Genomic DNA, 18,780 nt, shown 5'->3' on the forward strand with positions numbered 1-18,780 from the left:
AAGTCTCATAGAAATCCCAGCACAAAAGCGTGAATAAATATTCAAGCGATAAAGGGGTAAACGGCTGTCTGGATTTTTCCAGCTCAAACTAGCTGTCAAGTCAAAATTTCCGGCTGTACAATGGATTTTTATGGGTCTCTGAGCACAGGAAGGTCAGAATAATTAGGTCCTGTGCCTCTGAAAGTGACTGAATATTTACAATGATTCCTGAGTGTGTCGGGCGGAGGTAATGTTGGTGCAAACCTTTTCTTTCAAATAATTTTTATCATAATTACATGTTTAACTCAAGTGAGCGAATGGATCAGGGTATTTTGTTTTGACATTTGAATCCATTCCCTTCCATTAAAAATTCTAACAATGAATATTCTTTTCCTTCAGTGCTCCAGCCTAGAGTGAAGATGATTTTTATGCTGCAACTTATGTCCTTCAGTCTGGCCTTTGTGTCAACGTTTTTCTTGATAGTGGCGACTTGGACGGATTGTTGGATGGTGAATGCAGACGACAGTTTGGAGGTGAGTGAACACTGGCTGCCTTTGCAATTTATTACCTACTCCTTAGTCAGCTTCCGTCTCCTGAATTTTGCAAACCAATATCTTAAAGAACTCGTCGTTCTGATTCCTAGCACTCTTGGATATTGAGGTGCTCAAGAGGGTATTAAGGAAGTGGCCTAGCCTCTGTAGTGCTGTGGTTGTGAGTTCTGGATTCCATCCCAGAGATACAGTATGCAACACAAGATCAAGATAGCACGAAGGGTGCCCTCCTTCCGAAGAAACGTAACACCATTACCTGCTGTGCCTCTACAGGTGAACAGCACTGTAGTGCCATTTTGAAGAGCAGGGTCATTCTCCCAGGTACCCTGGCAAATAGTTATTGCTTAACCAAGCAGTTAAACAGAGTTCGGAGGCATTTGTCTCATTGCTGTCTGTGGGATCTTACAGTGTATAATTTTTTTTTGCTCCTGCAATCCTATATGACACCTGCTCGTCAAATATAATATAATGATACGCAATATTTTATAGCTGTTTAGGGTACCAATTAAATCAAGATTTTGTCCTCAAGCTCTGAAACTAAGAGGCGTTGCTGTAAAGGGACATCATCAGAGTTGTTCATCTTTTGTCATTTGCACTTATCCAATGTCGACAAGCTGAATGCTGGTCTGTGGCTCCTGTCCAGTGGGGAGAGGGCAACAGCAATGACCACTGCTCTGAGACACTGAGTTATCACAGGAGAGCACCGGGCAAGCAGTTAAATGCAGGGTCATTCTTTCAGGGGAAGCAATAAACCTTGATCTACTGTATTTAAAATGGGAATTTGGAACTTGCATTTTATGATTGTTCTGTAAGATTTACCGTAGTCAACCCTGTTGGATTCATGGCATCTGAAGAAATTAAATATCAAAATTCATAACATTTGATGACAGAGGATTTACTGATATTTGAGAATTTGTCTCCATTGTGTGTGTATTGTCTTGCAAAATAGACAAATTAGTAAGGGAGTTACGAAGTATTCTGCAGGGAGCTGAGTAGGAGAGAAGCTAAATTGAATAATCTCATCGATTAGGAAAAAAGGGATAGATTTCAAAATTCACCCTCCTATTTTTTCACTGTTGGTCCATTAGCAAAAAGCAAAACCTTTAAATGAATGCTTATTACCTAAGTTACTGATGCATGCCAGAGGCAGTAAATTAATTGCCTTGATTTGCACTTAAAATATGCTCTGATGATGGCACAAGTTGCATTTATTCTGTAACCATTATTTTTTGTAATAAAACCATGTTAAAACATTATGCAATGGATCACATATGGGCAATATGCCAGTATGTTTTAGGGCAGCAATGAAGCTCTTTCATCTCTGGTGGTGTTCAGGGCTTCCTTCATCGTGTCAGTAGCTTCCTCTTGGTTTTCACTGCTGTCAATCATGCAAGTCCCAGGTGGAGACTCAGGAATACCATCACACTCAGATGTAGAAGGATTTTTCTTTGCTGTTTCCGTAACAATTTTGTTTTACCAGTCAGGGTTGTCAGCCCTGAGCTGAACATCCAAACCTGGAGGACCAGAGGACCACTCTTAACCTGGCCTCTACCCTTTAACCTGTTTGGCATGGGTGACCCTATCGAAAGCCAAAGCATAAGGCCCTGACTCTGGCCAACATAGCTCTCTGGGCCATTGAGGCAGACAAGCCTCCAAACCATGGCCATACCAGTATAAGCCTCATTAAAACATCCCATGTTTGGTTATGGTGATGGTATGCCTTGTTAAAACCTGTCTGGCCACTCACATGAGGAGGAGATGCTGGATATGTGATCGACAAAGGAAAGGCGTCAGTATTGTATCATCATAGCCACATAATGCCACAGTACACAAGCCCCAATCAATACAGACTTAAACCTCATTTGGATTAAGCAGTGGGCATTGTGTGTACTCATAGCTCCAGTGACTCAAATTATATTCCAACCACTTTTGCTGTCTTTATGTAGTTTACACACTCTGTCAGTGACCACCTGGGTTTCCTTTGAGTGCTCTGGTTTCCTCCCACATTCCAAAGATGTGCAGTTCAATGGATTAATTGGTCACTGTAAATTGTCCCTAGTGTGTGGGTGACTGGAAAGATCTAGGGGGACTGATGGAAATGTAGTGAGAGTTAAGAAAAGGGAGTTAGTGTAAGATTTACGTAAATGGGTGGTAGATAGGTGGCATGAACTTGAGAACACAAATGGCTTGTTCCTGTGCAGGTATCTCAGATCAATGTGTTGATTGCATTCATGCATATACAGATATCTCAGGCCAATTCAGTGTTTCCAGGTCTGCAATTTACTCAAAAATGCAGCTTCAGGAAGACTATTGTACTGAGCTGCATCAATCTACAATCTGTATTCAGATCTGAAAACTGATTGCTATTGAAATTAATATTTGCTATATTGCATATCTTCAGAATACACATTAATGCTATGAGAAACATGGTTTGACAGCCAATTGGGCAAGATTTGGAAGTCTTGATTGGGCATGGATGTCCTTCCCATTCCCACAGTCAGAACATCTAAAATTGTCTTCTTTTGGAGAAGGTTCTACATTCCATTTTAGATGGTCAGAATGGACTAGATAGGTCAAAGGACTTGTACGCTATAGTACTCTATGACTCTAACTTCAGCATTGTTCTTTCCTGAGGATATTCCTGCAATCTATCTCCTCCAACATTACCCACCATCATCTGCATGGCGAGCCCACCTTAATGCCAATCTCTGCTCCAAGCACAGGCATTGAGTACATATCAGGATTTCATATGGGGTGATGAGGAAGTGTTCTCGCAAGGCTACTCACAATTGATCTAATGGAGGTTAAGAGGGGAAGAGGAAGGTGAGTGGATAAGAGGTAGCATGAGCTGGGACTGGGTGATGTATGGTAATTCTGTGCAAGGGCTCTGTTGCAGGAGTCAGACTGGACACACTGGATTCTGTGGTAGAACAAAGGACCCTACAGCAAATCTTGGCAATCTGGACAATGTTTCTCACCCTCTGTGTGCCACCCTGGGTGAACAGAGAAGCACTTTTAGTAATAGACTGAGACAAATGTGCTGCTCCAGAGAGCGCTAAATGAAATCATTCTTACCCTCGGCCGTTAGGCTCTATAATGAGTCAACCTATAGCCAGGGAAGTGATGACCCCCTCCTGTTAGACTGTTTGAGGTAATTTATTTTTTATTCTTTCTTGCTTCTCTTCTAATATTTGTATATTTGTGCATCTGTAATGTTACTGTGACATTGTTCCTTCCTTTGGGATCGACAAAGTATCTATCTATCTATCTAGGTTGGCACAGTAGTACAACCAGTAAAGCTGTTGCCTCAGGCACCAAAGACCTGGGTTTAGTCCGGATTGCCAGTGATGTCTGTGTGGATTTGTACCTTTTCCCCATGACTGCATGGGTTTTCGCTCAGTACTCCTGTTCTCTCCCACATCCCAAGTACCTTTCCCAGACAAATACTTCACCAACAGAGGATCACTATAGTTTCTGAAAACTTACTCCAATGGAGCAGCATCTGGCGAGATACCAGCGGCTTCCCTTTGACTCTGGGACAATTATCTGGAGAGGACGTAGACGATGAGGTGGTGGGTGTAGGAAATTTATGAACAAAGTCAGCAAATCCACAACCAGGCTAACCTGCCCATTAAACTGAAGAGACATTTCTCTATGATGAGATGAAGCAAACAGAATGGAAGACTTTAATGGCCGGATATTGTTAATTCGAACAATTATAGGTTATTCTTGCTGGCCTGCTGATCAGTATAGATGGCTGGTGTGCCTTCAGTGGGCACAGGGGTAGAAATATTCCTTTTGGCCCAATAAGTTCACACTAAGCATCAAATACCCATTTTACACTCATCCAACTTGAATTTCAGTTCATTCTCCCCAAACTCCCATCATCTCCCCATATTCTTCCATTCACCTACACACTAGGAGCAATTTCCAGGTTAGGTCACTCGTCTGAGTGCTACTGGTACCATGTAACCCAGTACTACCTGTCGCATGGTCCGGTGGTCGGCGACTAAACTGGCTCCCCCACCAGCTTGCCTGGTGTGGAGGGTGGCTAGACACCCTGCAGGATGAAAAACAAGACCTGTCAAAGGGCGGATGAACCCTCTCGTAGGGTCAACGGTCATCTAGCAAACACGTGCCGTGAAGCGCGGAAAGGGCATCCCTTGCATCGAAGCTTGGTCTGACCATTCACTGCAACAGAATTTCCCCCAGCCGTCTTGGACCCCACCATGCCGCTGGATCCGGGAGGGGATGTCGAGAGGGCGGGTCTGGACCTGTGCAACCCCCTACTCACCTAAAATCCACTCACACACACACTGTTCCTTTCTGAGGAGTGGGGTACCACCCCACTAACTGACTGAAAGGAACCATCATCATCCTATGGGATGGATAGCCAGAGAAAGGAGCAATTTCCTGTGGCCAGTTAACATACCAACCCACACGTTGTTGGTATGTAGGACATAACTAGAGCACTGAGAAGAAACCCACACGGTCATGGGCAGAGTGTGCAAACTCCATATACACAACTCAGGTGGTTCGGTTTGAACCCAGGTCCTTGGACTGAGAAGTAGAAGATCTGCCGTTCGCACCAGTGTGCCATCGAGGATGGTCAGGCTGGCCTGCAGTCACCAGTGCTCAGCTGGGCAGTACAGAATGCCCAGACTAACTTGGAACACTGATGGCAGTGATAACTGGTGTCTGACTGGAGAGACATAGACACAAGTGTTCATAATTCTGTTTCTGGCTCACGTTCCCAGGTCAGCCAAAAATGCAGGGGCTTGTGGTGGGAGTGTGTCACAAATTCCATGGATGGGATCAGGACGTGTGATCAATATGACTCCATTTTAGCAGAACATCCACGTAAGTATCTACAGAAGAACAGATGCTTGAAACGTTGAACCAGTTGTCCATCGAACAAATTGGTGGGACACCTGTTGCACACCTAGTCTGTGGAATATAATTGTAAGTGTGGAAAACTCTTACTAAAACAATAAAATTGAAAGTGTTATGTAGGTATATACTCCTGTTGAAAAATAGGCCAATGTTCTACTATTGTAAGAATCCTAACAGCTGCCAAATATTCCCTGGTTTTCTCTCAGTCATTAGTAATTAATGCCGTTCAAGAGATTTAATGTGATGTGAAGTATTATTGAAAGGAGATAAAACAAATGTAATTTTTCAAAAAAAGATGGAGAAATGGGGCAGAAATCTATGTCAGCAAAGTTCATGATTCCCAACATGTACCATAATTAACAAGGCTTTACCCTTGCAAACAAATTTGAACATTTCTGGCCAACTTATTTTGTGTTCTCATTTCAGAATTAGGCAGCTGTGGGTCAGGATGTGAAGCGGGTATATAGTTTATACTTCTCGGAGATCCTTCAGAGTACTGCATATTTGTGATGTGGTGTGGTGTTGAGTCCATTTCCACTGTCTTAATGGATGAAAAGCTCCTATAATATAATTTAAAGAGATTAGAGGGTTCACCATGTCTGAAACCACATTCATCCCCCAACCGGCAGATTAACAACAGATTAACTGGCCATTCATGGAGTACTGAATTGCTGTTTCATAATAGTTTGGTTTCCTACATTGTAGTTCTGGCTTCAGAAGTGACCCTTTGGCTTAAAGCATTCTGAAAAGTGTTGAGGATATAAAAGATGATGTACGAATACAAACATTCCTTTCCTAGTAAAAGATTGGTTAACTTAAACAGCGTTAAGGATACTATCGAGAGCTATTCAAAATTCAAAGTTCAAAGTACATATATCAAAAGTTTCAAAGGTACATTTAATGCCAGAGAAATGTATACAATATGCATCCTGAAATGCTTTTTCTTCACAACCATCTTCAAAAACAGAGGAGTGCCCCAAAGAATGAACGACAGTTAAATTTTAGAAACCCAAAGTACCCCCCAGCTCCCCTCCCTCCTGCATGTAAGCTGCAGCAAAGCATCAGCAAAGACACAGATTTGCAGTATCCCAAAGACTACTCGTTCACCCAGTATTCAACATAACACAGGCTCTCTCTCTCTCTCTCTCTCTCTCTCTCTCTCTCTCTCTCTCTCTCCCTAATAAGGGAGAAAGGGGTGTCTCCATTTCACAGCAAGAGGGGAGACATAACAAACAGCTTGCTGGTTTACGATGTTAAAAGTCCGCTGCATTGCTTTTTCTGAGCTCTGTGCCCAAAGATCTTGGGTCTCTGGGCACACGGCCAGAGATCTTCCGACTCCCATGATACACCGATCTCCTGCCGGGACACCAACTTTCAATCCGCCCGCCTCCAGAGCCACGAGATCTCGGACCCCCGAAGGCGAGCTAAGCTCTTAGGCCACACCTCGGCATGTCGAATAATGGCTAGTTGTGAAACCCCGAGAACGGGTCCCATTCCCACAAAGAACCGAAGTCAGTGTGTCACTCCAGGTCAGGGTCCTCAAAAGAAACCTGAAAGGGTAAAATAGAGATATTAAAGATGGAAGTAGAGCTGCTTCTGAAGGTGCAGTCAAAGGAGCTGCCTTTTTTGTGCCATCATAACTAAGCTCCGCCCTCTCCCTCACCACATGTCACCATATACAGTACAACCTTGAGATTCATTTTTTTGTGGGCATACTCAGCAAATCTATAGAATAGTAACTATAACAGGATCAACAAAAGATCAACTAGAGTGCAGAAGATAACAAACTGTGCAAAAGCAAATATAAATAAATAACAATAAATATGAAGAACATGAGCTAATGACATAAGAAGTCCTTAAAGTGTGATCAATGATTGTAGGAACATTTCAGTGATGGGGCAAGTGGGTGCAGTTATCCTTTTTTATTCAAGAACCTGATGGTTGAGGGGTAGATGGTTGATGATTCACAAATACACCCTCTGAAGTGCAAGACTGGGAAATAGCAGAATAAACTCTGGGAGGCAGCTCACAAACTCCAATATTCCAAAATCAAGCCAGAAAAGTAGCAATAATACAACTGCTTTGAAACTCTGAATAGAGACATTATATCCTCATACAGTGCTTTTCTGCATTTCCTTCATCCTTGTCCAATTCCGGAGCAACTAATAGCCCACAGATCTTTTACAAGAGTGATAAATTAGTGTACGTAAAAATCTTGCGAATGATGTGAAGAGTGGACTGTTGGAGACTGAATACACTAGAGATATGCTCATCCCCCACAGACAAAGACTCCACCTGCAAAAACAAGAACTTCACTTCAGCTGTCTTCAAGCAATCTAACATAGTTTGCTGAAGAATTCATGATGGTGACTGATCTTTACTCAGAGGCTGAGACAACTCCAACTAATTTCATTTAGGATTTTCCTGACCACAGAATGGGTGAAAATTCCATCTCTTGCAAGAGTTATTGGGAACATTAAAGAGAGATCAAGGCTGGGAATCTTCATCATCCAGACTCTGCAACAGGGGTTCTCAACCATTTTTATGCCATGTCTGCCATGTACCCCTACCATTGACCTGGCTGGTGGCGTAGCGGCATCAGCGTCGGACTTCGGGACGAAAGGTCCCGAGTTCGAATCCAGCCAGCTTCCCTGCACGCTTTCCATCCGTGTTGTGTTACGAGCTGGTGATCTCTTTGGAAACTCACCCGGCAGAAGGCAATGGAAAACCACTTCTGTAACTTGCCTCGTACGCGGTTCCCCACTACGTCAGAGAGGCGTGGAGGGAAATTGTCCGCTTACCGGAGAAACTCCGGATGCGATGTACTTTTCCTTTTACCCCTACGATTAACAGAGGGGTCTGTGGACCTCAGGTTGGGAAACCCTGAATAAATTTCAAGGGAAAATTATAAGTGTAAAATTATGGTGCCCTCTCTAAGCAGTTTGTACATCTCCCCGTGGAATGCGTGAATTATTCTTTGGGTACTCCAGTTTCCTTCCACAGTCCAAAGGTGAACTGGTGAGTAGGCTAATTGGTCTTTCTAAATTGCCCCGTGATTAGGTTAGGGTTAAATCAGGGGTTGCTGAGCGGCATGGCACGTAGAACCTATTATCTCTAAATAAAATAAAACAAAAATGATATTTGCTTTTAATGGGACCTAAAAAAAGAAAACTTGCTCTAAAAGGACTCAGTAATATAATGAAAATAATCAGCCCCAAACTGAGTAGAAAATTAAGAGCAAGAAAGTTCGGGAAAAGGGATAAGTTTCTTGGCGAGGTAGGTGGAGAACAAGAAGCATTAAGTCACGGGAGTGCAGAGTTGGAGAGGAGGGCTGATTATAGAAATGATAAAGAGCAAGTCCACAGGAAAATATAACATCAAAACATGTTAGGTATGAAGATGTACTAGACATTCAACAGTAATTGCAAAATTCAACCAAAGATAAAAAGTGGGAAACAGCAGACAACATATTGCCATAAAAGCTCACATAAGTAGCCATGATATAAAGGCCAGTTAATCTGTTCAAATGGTTGGAAGACAAACATTATTAGGATCTGGGAAAACTCTACTGAACTTATTTGAAAAATTTCAAAATTTACGTACTTCTACCGGTAAAATTTACCTGAAAGATAGCATTCCAGGACTTAGTGACCACTGCAGAGATGTTTCAGGATAGATTATGCTTTTATTTATTTGGAGTTATACAAACCAGATCAGCAGAGAGATCAGTACCATCTCTTTAGATAGAAGGCCCACTAATGCCCATTGAGGAAAGAAATCTATCAGACTGATCAGTCTGGGAGTGTGTGATCCTCATTCCACAGCAACGAGGTTGCCTCGTAGCTGCCTCCCTCAGTGATGGCTGATCAATCCGCTCACTGTAGCGAAGTATGACAAGTGCCTCTAGGAGGCGCCACCACCTTATGTCAGCCTTTCCAGCAGCAATGACATCCTGAGAACATCTGAGAACGGTTGTCAAGAAAGGTTTTGAGGCCAGGTTACTGAATCCATTTGGAAACTGCTAAATACTGGAAAAATACTCATGGTCAAAAGGGATGAGGGAGAAGCTTCACTATTTGGAGACATTTCTGATGCACAGAGAGTTTTTAAAAAATTACCCTTGTTTTCTTCCAGTTAAGATAGTGTTGACTCGAGCACTCATGATTACGGCAGACATTCTTGCTGGCTTTGCACTCATTATATTAGTTTTGGGATTGGACTGTGTGAAGATACTAAGAGATGAACCTCAGATTAAATTACGGATCTGCTACATGGCAGGCTTCATTTTTGGAATTGGAGGTAAGGTCAACTCCCTTCATTGATCTAGTAGCTTATTTCCAAAAGAGCATATGATGAAGTAACTGAGGGGACCTCCTGAAGGACTGGTTGGTACATGACAGACTGATGTTGATCTGAGGAGCATTGAGAAGGAATATCCTGCCAGCACCTGAGTTCAGTGATGTGCAGAACTGCTGCAATCTCCCTCCTTATTCCATGCAGCAAGATGGTACAATCAATTCAGAGCGCTCTCACTGAGGCAAAGTGTGAGGTTAGAGTCAGGAGTTCATTCGATGCCTCTGATTGCTGAATAGTCTCGATTTTCATCAAAGTCTACGTTTCCTGATTGATATATTACAACAATGTCAACCAGTGAGTTACGGGATCTTACAGAACCCAGCAGGTCAATATCTTCAGGAAAAATGGAAGGGATTAAAAATGACATAACTATGACATAAGCTGTTCATTACTTTTTCCAAAATGTGTATGTGAGACAAGAAAGAAGATAGTTTAAAGAGGGGCTGGAGTCAGGGAACACCCCCTGCTTAATACCCTAAAGTGTTAAGCTGTGGAATATCCTTTGGACCCAACAGAAGCAATTTGACATTGTTCATCTTCAGGCCAATATAATGCCGGCAAGACAGTAGGGTCAGCATCGGGATTTCCTGAGATACAGCTTTAAGCTGATATGATAGTAAACAGAGGAAAGAATGCTGGTAATAGAAAAACAAAAATGATTATCAGTGGGAAGGGAAGAGGCACTGAGAAGTATTTGAGTGACTGCTGGCATTGGTATCATGGGAAACCAGTCATTCCCATTGCTCCATAGCTCCAGCTATTCCCTCTCCTTAGATGCCCCCATCCTCGTAAGTGAAAATATGTCACAGCGTTCCTTTTAAAGAGCTGGGGCTGCTCAGAGAATCAGGAGAACCATTAGCAGCCTTAAAGCCAGGACATTGAGGGTGCTGAGTATATTGTTGACTTGCATTTACTTTTATTCGTGGACTTTCCATTGAACTACTTCAGAATCGTTGAAGTTCCTCAGACCCTTCCAGTGAAGTGGTCACAACTCCAAATTCCTCGCCGACCTTGGCTGGGGAGCCACTGGACGTGACCGGTGTGCCGTCAGCATCTAAGTTCTGTCTGGTGTCTTTGCTGAGCCTGAAGGGAGATGGAATATGTTGACAAGGCGACTGACTGTCTACAGGTGTCCCGGGTATGATTGGATCCGTGTGGTACGCCGTGGACGTGTACGTGGAGCGAGCTACTCTGGTTCTGCAGCACGTGTTTTTGGGAATTCAGTATGAATTCGGGTGGTCCTGTTGGTTGGGGATGGCGGGATCAACGGGCTGCTTCTTAGCCTCCATCATGTTAACCTGCTGCCTTTACCTCTTCAGAGGTGAGTTAAATTATTTCGTTCCACAGTAATTCTCTCTGTTCCTACATTCTTACCTAAAAGTTCTAAAGCATTCAAAGAGTGCAAGTTCAAAGGGCCAGCCACCATGTTCATAGAGTTTTGGGGAGTGGGAGGGTGGCTGGAATTGGGGGAAGGGGGCAGATTTAGGTAAATATCTCAACCACCTAACTTGGCATCCCAGAACACTAAAGGTGACAACCACAAGTTTAACTATACATGAATACCCAGGAATACAGCCATACGAAACAGCATTCCTCTGAGACCAAGGTGCAAAACACAGTACTGACAGTCATACACAGCACAAGACACACATAGCACGTATACGATAGCAGTAAACATACAGTCACACAGAAGCAAACAATATAGCCCAAGTTACTAAGTGACATGTCCCTTAGACTGATGGAGCATGAGTGCTGTCTGCAAAAACGAGCTCTCAGCAGTCCACGGATGAATGCACGCACGCACACATGCAGGGTATTCAGCTTGTCTCCCTCCAGGCAAACACTGGAGAGCAGCGCCAGCCCTAACCCAGCCTGGACGCCACACCACACTGCCTCCGGCCTCTCCCCTTCTGGTGGCTGCCGCAGGCCACACTGTAGTCCTCATTACAACCCCAACGCCACACAAACTCTCCAGCCGTCGGTCTTGGCAGTAAACCTGCAGACCCGACTTGCAGTGTTCTACGTTACCAGTGTGCAACAGGGTATTGCGAGCACGAGGAAAACCTCCTATACAATCACCCACTGTTACACTGCACACCACCTTCGCGCACTGTAGCAGGCAGCCACACGGTCCGCACCAAGCCCAGCCACACCCCAGTGCCTCTACCAATAGGCAACTCCCTGACAGGGTAGACATACAGTGCTTGAAGCTCTCAATGCCCAGCAGTCTCTTGCAATCGTAAAACAAGACAAAAACACCCTTGGTTGCAGATAAGACCTTCATTCCCGTGCAGCGCTCCTGAAGAAGTGTTACACTGAGAATGACATCATTCCATAAACCCTCTTTAAACAGCTTGGGGGTTCATGATAGCAAGGTAACTCCTAGTCAGATTCTCAGGTGGTTGTGAAAGAACCTGGAAGTGGCCAATGTTGTATTTCACTCTGCATTAGCTGTAAAGACTTCATGGAATTAAATGACTTTATCCTCCGATAACACCATCCCTTTCTCATTGTCCACTTCAGTGTTCTCCTACCTGTGCTGTCTCTTGGGATTAAGGATGACTTACCTCCATTCCAGTTTTGTGTTCAGAGATGGTTATTGAGGCTAATATGGTAAATGCAAGCTCTTCCACAGATAGGTCAGGAGGTAATTGACAGGACAAGTGAGGAGGTGCACTTCCTCAGCAGGTTAAACAGGGGCTCTGTGCGCTCTCAGTGTATGGATCTGAGGTTCTCCACTTTGCCTAGTCATGGTCCAGGGTCTCTCAGGAGTCATGGGGACATAGTGTTTCTTCAATGAGGCATTAAGTGCATCCTTGCAGCTTTGCTTCTGTGTGTGTGGTAATCGCTTCCCATGACAGAGCTGGGAATAGAGTGCTTCAGTTGAGTGTCAGGCATGCGAACAATGGGGCCGACACAACTTTGGTAACCTAATGACGCAGACACACATATGCACCCACTTACACGCACGCGCACACAGTACAAACACCAATATTCACACACACACACACACACACACACACACACACACACACACACACACACACATACACACACACAGTACAAACACCAGTATTCAGACACACACACACCTAAAATCACCAATATTCACAAACACACATGCACATACACACACCTATAAACACCGACATTCAGACACACCCACACCCAGAAACACTAGAAACACTGATATTGAGTCACATGCACACAGACAGAAACACAGATACACACACACACACACACACACACACACACTCACCTACAAACACCAATATTCAGACTCACTCCTATATTCGGACACATACACACACACACACACACACACACACTTACAAACATTGATATTCAGGCGCAGACATAAACACACACACGCACTCACCTATAAACACTGATATTCAGACACACACACACCCAGAAACACTAGAAACACTGATATTGAGTCACAGGCACACAGATACACGCACACACCTACAAACACCAATATTCAGACTCACTCCTATAAAGCCTGATATTGGGACACACACACACACTGATGCCTGAAGCCTTCTCTTCAATGACACTCATTTCTCTTTCCCCAAACAGATGCTAGAACTGCCCGATACAACCTGTCCTTCTACCAGTATGGAAGAACAGCCACTGGCAAAATGTATGCCATGGATTCGCGAGTCTAGGAGCACCTCTTCTGGAACTGTGTTCCAGATTTAAATGCAACAGCTTCTCCAGTCCCTCAGAGGACATATTGCACCCTTCAAAAAGGTGAAAGGCTACATATTGCAGCTGGTTTTAATTGTTAATGCTTTCAAATTGTTTTGTTCTGTGTATACTGAATCGCAAAGAGGAGGCATCGATGTAGTTTATTTAAGTGCAATCAATGAGTAGGATCAAAAGTTTTTATTTAGAGCAACAAATTGTCCTAATGAACCCTTTACATGGAGTTGCGATGAAAAGTTCAGTGCAACGTGATGAAAAGAATAAAATGTACCTTTCCAAAGTGTGAAAAGATTCTATATTTGCAATCTCTGTTTTGCCTGAAGTAAATTATGAATGAAAGAACATACTAATTGCTCAATGAAATCTTAACTAGGGTAATTAACTGAAAATATCCTGAAAGTTTTTGCCCAAGGAGTATAAACAATGGCTTGAACCTTGATGCCTTAACTCTCAAGGGCAAAGACGGACAGGTAGTTCACACACTTAGATTTTCAGTTTTATTTAAAAATTGGGGATCAAGAGGAAAAGGTGAAAGCTAAAAATGTAGGAGAGGGAATTTGAAATATGTCTGCATCCTTTTAATGATGAAAGCAAGGTCATCGTTTTAAACACTATGACTTTAGAAAGATGAGTTAAGCCAGGGATCTAAGAACTTTCAGTGTTATTTGATTCACTGGAGAGAAAAAGTTAGTGCTGGCCAATCTGATGAGGTCTTGATTCACTGGGAGAGAACAATTTCGTTCCGACCAATTCTTGATTCACTGGAAGAATCAATCCGATGAGATCTTGATTCACTGGGAGAATCAATCAGATGAGATCTTGTTTCACCAAGAGAATCAATCTGCTGAGGTCTTGACTCACTGGGAGAAAACAATTTAGTGCAAGCCGAACTGATGAGGTCTTGATCTCAAGCTGGTGAAGAGGTAACGTTTCTCTGCCTTGGTATTCATAGACTTTTCAAATCTTAAAGGACACAATCTCTTGACTGTGAGTGTAGATGAGGGAGGATCTCTCTCACCATCATTACCTGGCTGATTCTCTCTTTCTCAACATCTGGCTCATATTTGGACAATTTCTCCACCAGATCAGTGTGAAACTGAACTATTAAATGTGGTATTAATTTAGACATGGGGAGGACAATCCCAGTAAATTTCTTCCTACAATAGAAACCCTAAAGCTTTCAAAGCCCTGATTACTAACTAAAGTACAAACCAGAATTGCAGCTTCTATCACTGCCTCGTTGCTCCTGCTCTAGTTCAAGTTTATTGACATCTGACGACATGTATGCAACGAAATGAGATGACGTTCCTCCAGGCCGTGGAGCACCCACAAAACATATATCACACACGGCGCATAAAACAAAACACATAAAACTCTATGGAGCCTGTAAGAGAATTTCTTGACTCAGTTTTGTGGTCAAGAACTCACAAGCTAGGCTTGCATGATGATTGGCCCCCTTGAATAACCTAGAGGAATGGGACACCTTATCTCAGAGTGAATCAGCAACTTACGAGCCAGAGCCGAGAGCAGGCATAGCTTAAGAAGAGGAGTAGAAACAGGCATGTGCTAGTCATTCTATACTTCATGCTTCCTTTCAACATAAAAGTAGGTCATTCAGCCCCTCCAAACTGCTATGCCATTCAAAATGATCCAACCACAGTCCCACCCCCTTCCTCAGAAACATGACTCCTTTGCAGTTCAGTGAGACAATTATTGTTTTCGCTCCTGTCATGTTTTGAGAGAGACTGCAATGTCATGCTCCAATGGGTCATAGAACCATAGAAAACTACAGCACGTATAGGGGCTTCTTACCAAATGCCTGCAATGCTCTCAGCTCCATTCTTTACCCTATGGCTCTTCGGGCGCTCATCTCATATTTTCTAACTGAGATACAGCCTTCTCCTTCTCCCACATTTTCAGGCAGTGGGTCCCGGAGCCTTCCAACTCTTTGAGTAAGAAGAAATGACCTCAAACCATCTCAAACATGTCCACCAATTATCTTAAAACAATGTTCTTGAGCTATTGATTTCTGTCCCAAGCAAAGCAGGCCTGTTGATCTAGTTCTGGCCTTTGATAACCTTAATCACCTGGCATACAGAGGTGCCTCTCAGCAAACCTAGCGCAGTCAGGAAAGGTCTGATTATGGAAAATTAAGAAAGGTCTGATTATTGTTCTCCCTTTAAATAGTCTATTTTTGGCTGGAAGAGTACTGAGTGCCCATTATTTATTTAATGGTTTTAATGAATGCATCTACTCCCTATATTTGCCTCTGAGTTAGAGAATATAGTTTAAGGTACAGTTCAGGGCATGTCTGCTGAAGGCCGGCTGGCCTTTGAGCAAATCTGGTTTGAAAACAGTCCAGTTATTTAGCCCCATTGTGATGGGATTCCCTGGCATTATCCTGGGAACATCCCTCTCTTATTCTATCCAGAATCTGTAAAAAACCAAAATCCTTATTTATTTGAATGTGGTTTCCTAGACCCTGGGAGAGAAGAAATTTCATTAGTTAATCTCATTTTAATGTTTTTATGTTTTGCTTAGACTTAATAAGTATTAGTAAATTTTTTAAATTTCCTTTAGTTGTTTATGTCCATGAAAGGCTTATCATATGAGGAGCGATTAATGGCTCTGTGCCTGTACTCACTGGAATTTAGAAGAATGAGGGTGGGATCTCAATTGGAACCTCTTGACTGTTGAAAGGCCGACATAGAGCGGATGTGGAGAGGATGTTTCCTACGGTGGAGGAGTCTAGAAACAGAAGGCACAGCCTCAGAATGGAGGGATGTTCATTTAAAATGGAACTGAGGAGGAATTTCTTTAGACAGAGGATGGTGAAACTCTGGAATTCGTTGCCACAGGTGGCTGTGGACGCCAGGTATTTAAGGCAGAGGCTGATAAGGGTTTTGATTAACTAGGGTGTGAAAAGTTACATGCCAGAAGGCAGGAGAATGGGGTTGGGACAGAGATTGATCAGTCATGATGAAATGGCGGAGCAGGCTCAATGGACTGAAAGGCCTAATTCTGCTCCTACGTCATGATCTCGTTGTAATAGTTTATAATGGGAATGGCAGGAGCTTTTTGGGGTCTCACATTTAAAGACTCTATCTCCAGTTGTCAAGGGCTGGCTCTGCAGTTCACGGGAAAAGCCTCAGTTATGGTTTATTCACCGGAGAGGTTGCACTTGGAATATGGAAAAAATCGCAGAATGATTGAATTTTTACAGCAGTAGACACATGACTGATGAAATTGTTGGGCCACAATGTGGTGACTATACAACAAACCTATAACTTAGTTATTACAGAAGAGAAGGAGTCAGGAGTCAAAACAAAAACAGAAGTCGTCTGCAGTTTCAAAATAAGCCCTATAATTGTTCAAACAATTAGCATTTTAATTTCTCTGCCATCCATTATAAGTGGGGACAGAAATCCAAATTTATCATTGTTTGTGAATAAACTTTACTTCTGTACCCTGAGCAAAAGTCAAAGCTCACCCAAGCGGTGGATCTTTGATTACTGAAGGTCAAAAAATGGACACAGCAAAACGGTCAAAAATACGAGAAACTCTGCGGATGCTGGAGATCCAAAGCAACACACAGATAATGATGGAGGAACTCAGCAGGTCAGGCAGCATCTATGGCAATGATGTTTCGGGCCGAGAGTTTAAGTTAACAAATTTCAAAGTGTCTGCATTTGCCTTGATATTGATCCATTCAGTTTATTGAGGTGATCTGAACCTCGTCCTGCTTGAACAAGGCACCTTTGAGGTAAAAAGGGCTTTGGCAGTTTCAGTCCATTTGCTCGTAGGCTAAAATTTAACATGCAAGGCTGCCTATAATTCTGGAACAGGCTTGATTACAGAAACGTCAAGAATAGCTTCATACACAATGTGGAAAAATACACCCACGTACAGAGTGTACTTCTTTGAACTGTACATGAGGTGTAAGGGATCATTGGTAATCCTTTCTGAAGTTAATTCCACCGAGCTTCAGGCTTCAATGGGAGTCCAAATGCAAGTTTATTCAAAAACACAAATGCCATCATAGTTGCACAATAACCTCACACAACCTAGTTTCTATTTTACAAAAATCACTCTTTAATAACTGGCAAGGCAAATATTTGTCCATCGCCAAGTAAGTGAACATTTTGAAAAGCTGTAGACACCAGAAAACTGAAATAAAAATAGAAAATGCTGCAAACACTCAGTAAGTCAGGGCGCATCTGTGGGAAGAGAAACAGAGTTTTCATTTTGGGTCAGACAAAGTGACTGACCCTCTGAGTAGTTCCAGCATTTTCTGCTACTTTTCCCTCCTTAGTTGCCCTTGATGAGATGGTGCTGAGCAATCTTCTTGAACCGCTGCCATCATTGGGCTGAAGGGGCTCGCTCAGTTCTGAAGGGGGAGAGAATTCTTAGATTTAGACCGAGCGCTGACAAGAAAACAGCGTTACGTTTTTCAAGCCCTGGTGCCGCGTAATGGGGAGAGAGGAATGCGTGATTGTGGGTGCTCATGTCCACCTACCGCTTGGGTTCTTGAAGACAACAGAGGTCTCAGTTTGGGATGTACTATCAGGTTAACCTAAGCAAGTAACAGCGGTGAATTTTTTGATTATGCATGCTCTAGCATCTACGACACTGCAACAGTGGTGAGAGAATGTTTTGGGCTGGGGATGGAGTGCCTGCCAAGTAGGTAGTTTCATATGGGGAGTTGTTGGAGCTGCTGCCATCTGGAAAGAGGACAGTACTCCAGCAGAATCCTGACATTCCTTGAAGATGGTCAAAATGCTCTTTAAATACTCCTCTTTAAACTAACGGCCCTCACTGATTACTGTGGACATATCAACAGTCTACATGGCTGACTGTGCTCAGTACATTTACTTCATACTTTATTGTCACCAAAAAATTGGTACTAGAATGTACAATCATCACAGCAATATTTGCTTCTGCGCTTCCCGCTCCTTGGAGTACAATATTAAAAAATTAAATTATAAATTATAGATAGAAAATAGAAAAGGGAAAGTAAGGTACTGCAAAAAAACTGAGAGGCCGGTCCGGATATTTGGAGGGTACAGCCCAGATCCGGGTCAGGATCTGTTCACATTTTCCTTTCCTTACACTCAAACATTGATATTTCTGGCTAAATATTTCTTTAAACAGCTTTCCCAGCTCCTAATTCCAGCTTCACACATTTGCTTCTTTGGAAATGAGTTACTACATTTTGGAAATCTCCATAGCCTCAACATTTGGCACACGTATACTGGCAGTTCCTCGGGTGCTGACAACAGTTGTGAATGCT

At 43.0% G+C, this 18,780-nt stretch overlaps 1 protein-coding gene across 2 annotated transcripts; it reads left to right on the forward strand.

The window, feature by feature from the left end:
• The first annotated feature begins 144 nt into the window (after positions 1 to 144).
• LOC140188561 (claudin-16-like) lies at positions 145 to 13,779 on the forward strand. Of its 2 annotated transcripts, XM_072244969.1 has the most exons (6): positions 145 to 226; positions 379 to 512; positions 5,288 to 5,390; positions 9,558 to 9,722; positions 10,909 to 11,100; positions 13,362 to 13,779. In XM_072244969.1, the coding sequence occupies exons 2-6, from the start codon at positions 399 to 401 to the stop codon at positions 13,448 to 13,450; spliced, it is 663 nt and encodes a 220-aa protein (XP_072101070.1). In that variant the 5' UTR covers positions 145 to 226; positions 379 to 398; the 3' UTR covers positions 13,451 to 13,779. The 2 variants fall into 2 exon arrangements, with proteins under 2 accessions (XP_072101070.1, XP_072101071.1); XM_072244970.1 differs by lacking the exon at positions 10,909 to 11,100.
• Positions 13,780 to 18,780: the final 5,001 nt, after the last annotated feature.

Source organism: Mobula birostris, chromosome 27 (genome assembly GCF_030028105.1).
Source record: "Mobula birostris isolate sMobBir1 chromosome 27, sMobBir1.hap1, whole genome shotgun sequence".
In the NCBI taxonomy this organism is placed as follows: Eukaryota; Metazoa; Chordata; class Chondrichthyes; order Myliobatiformes; family Myliobatidae; genus Mobula; species Mobula birostris.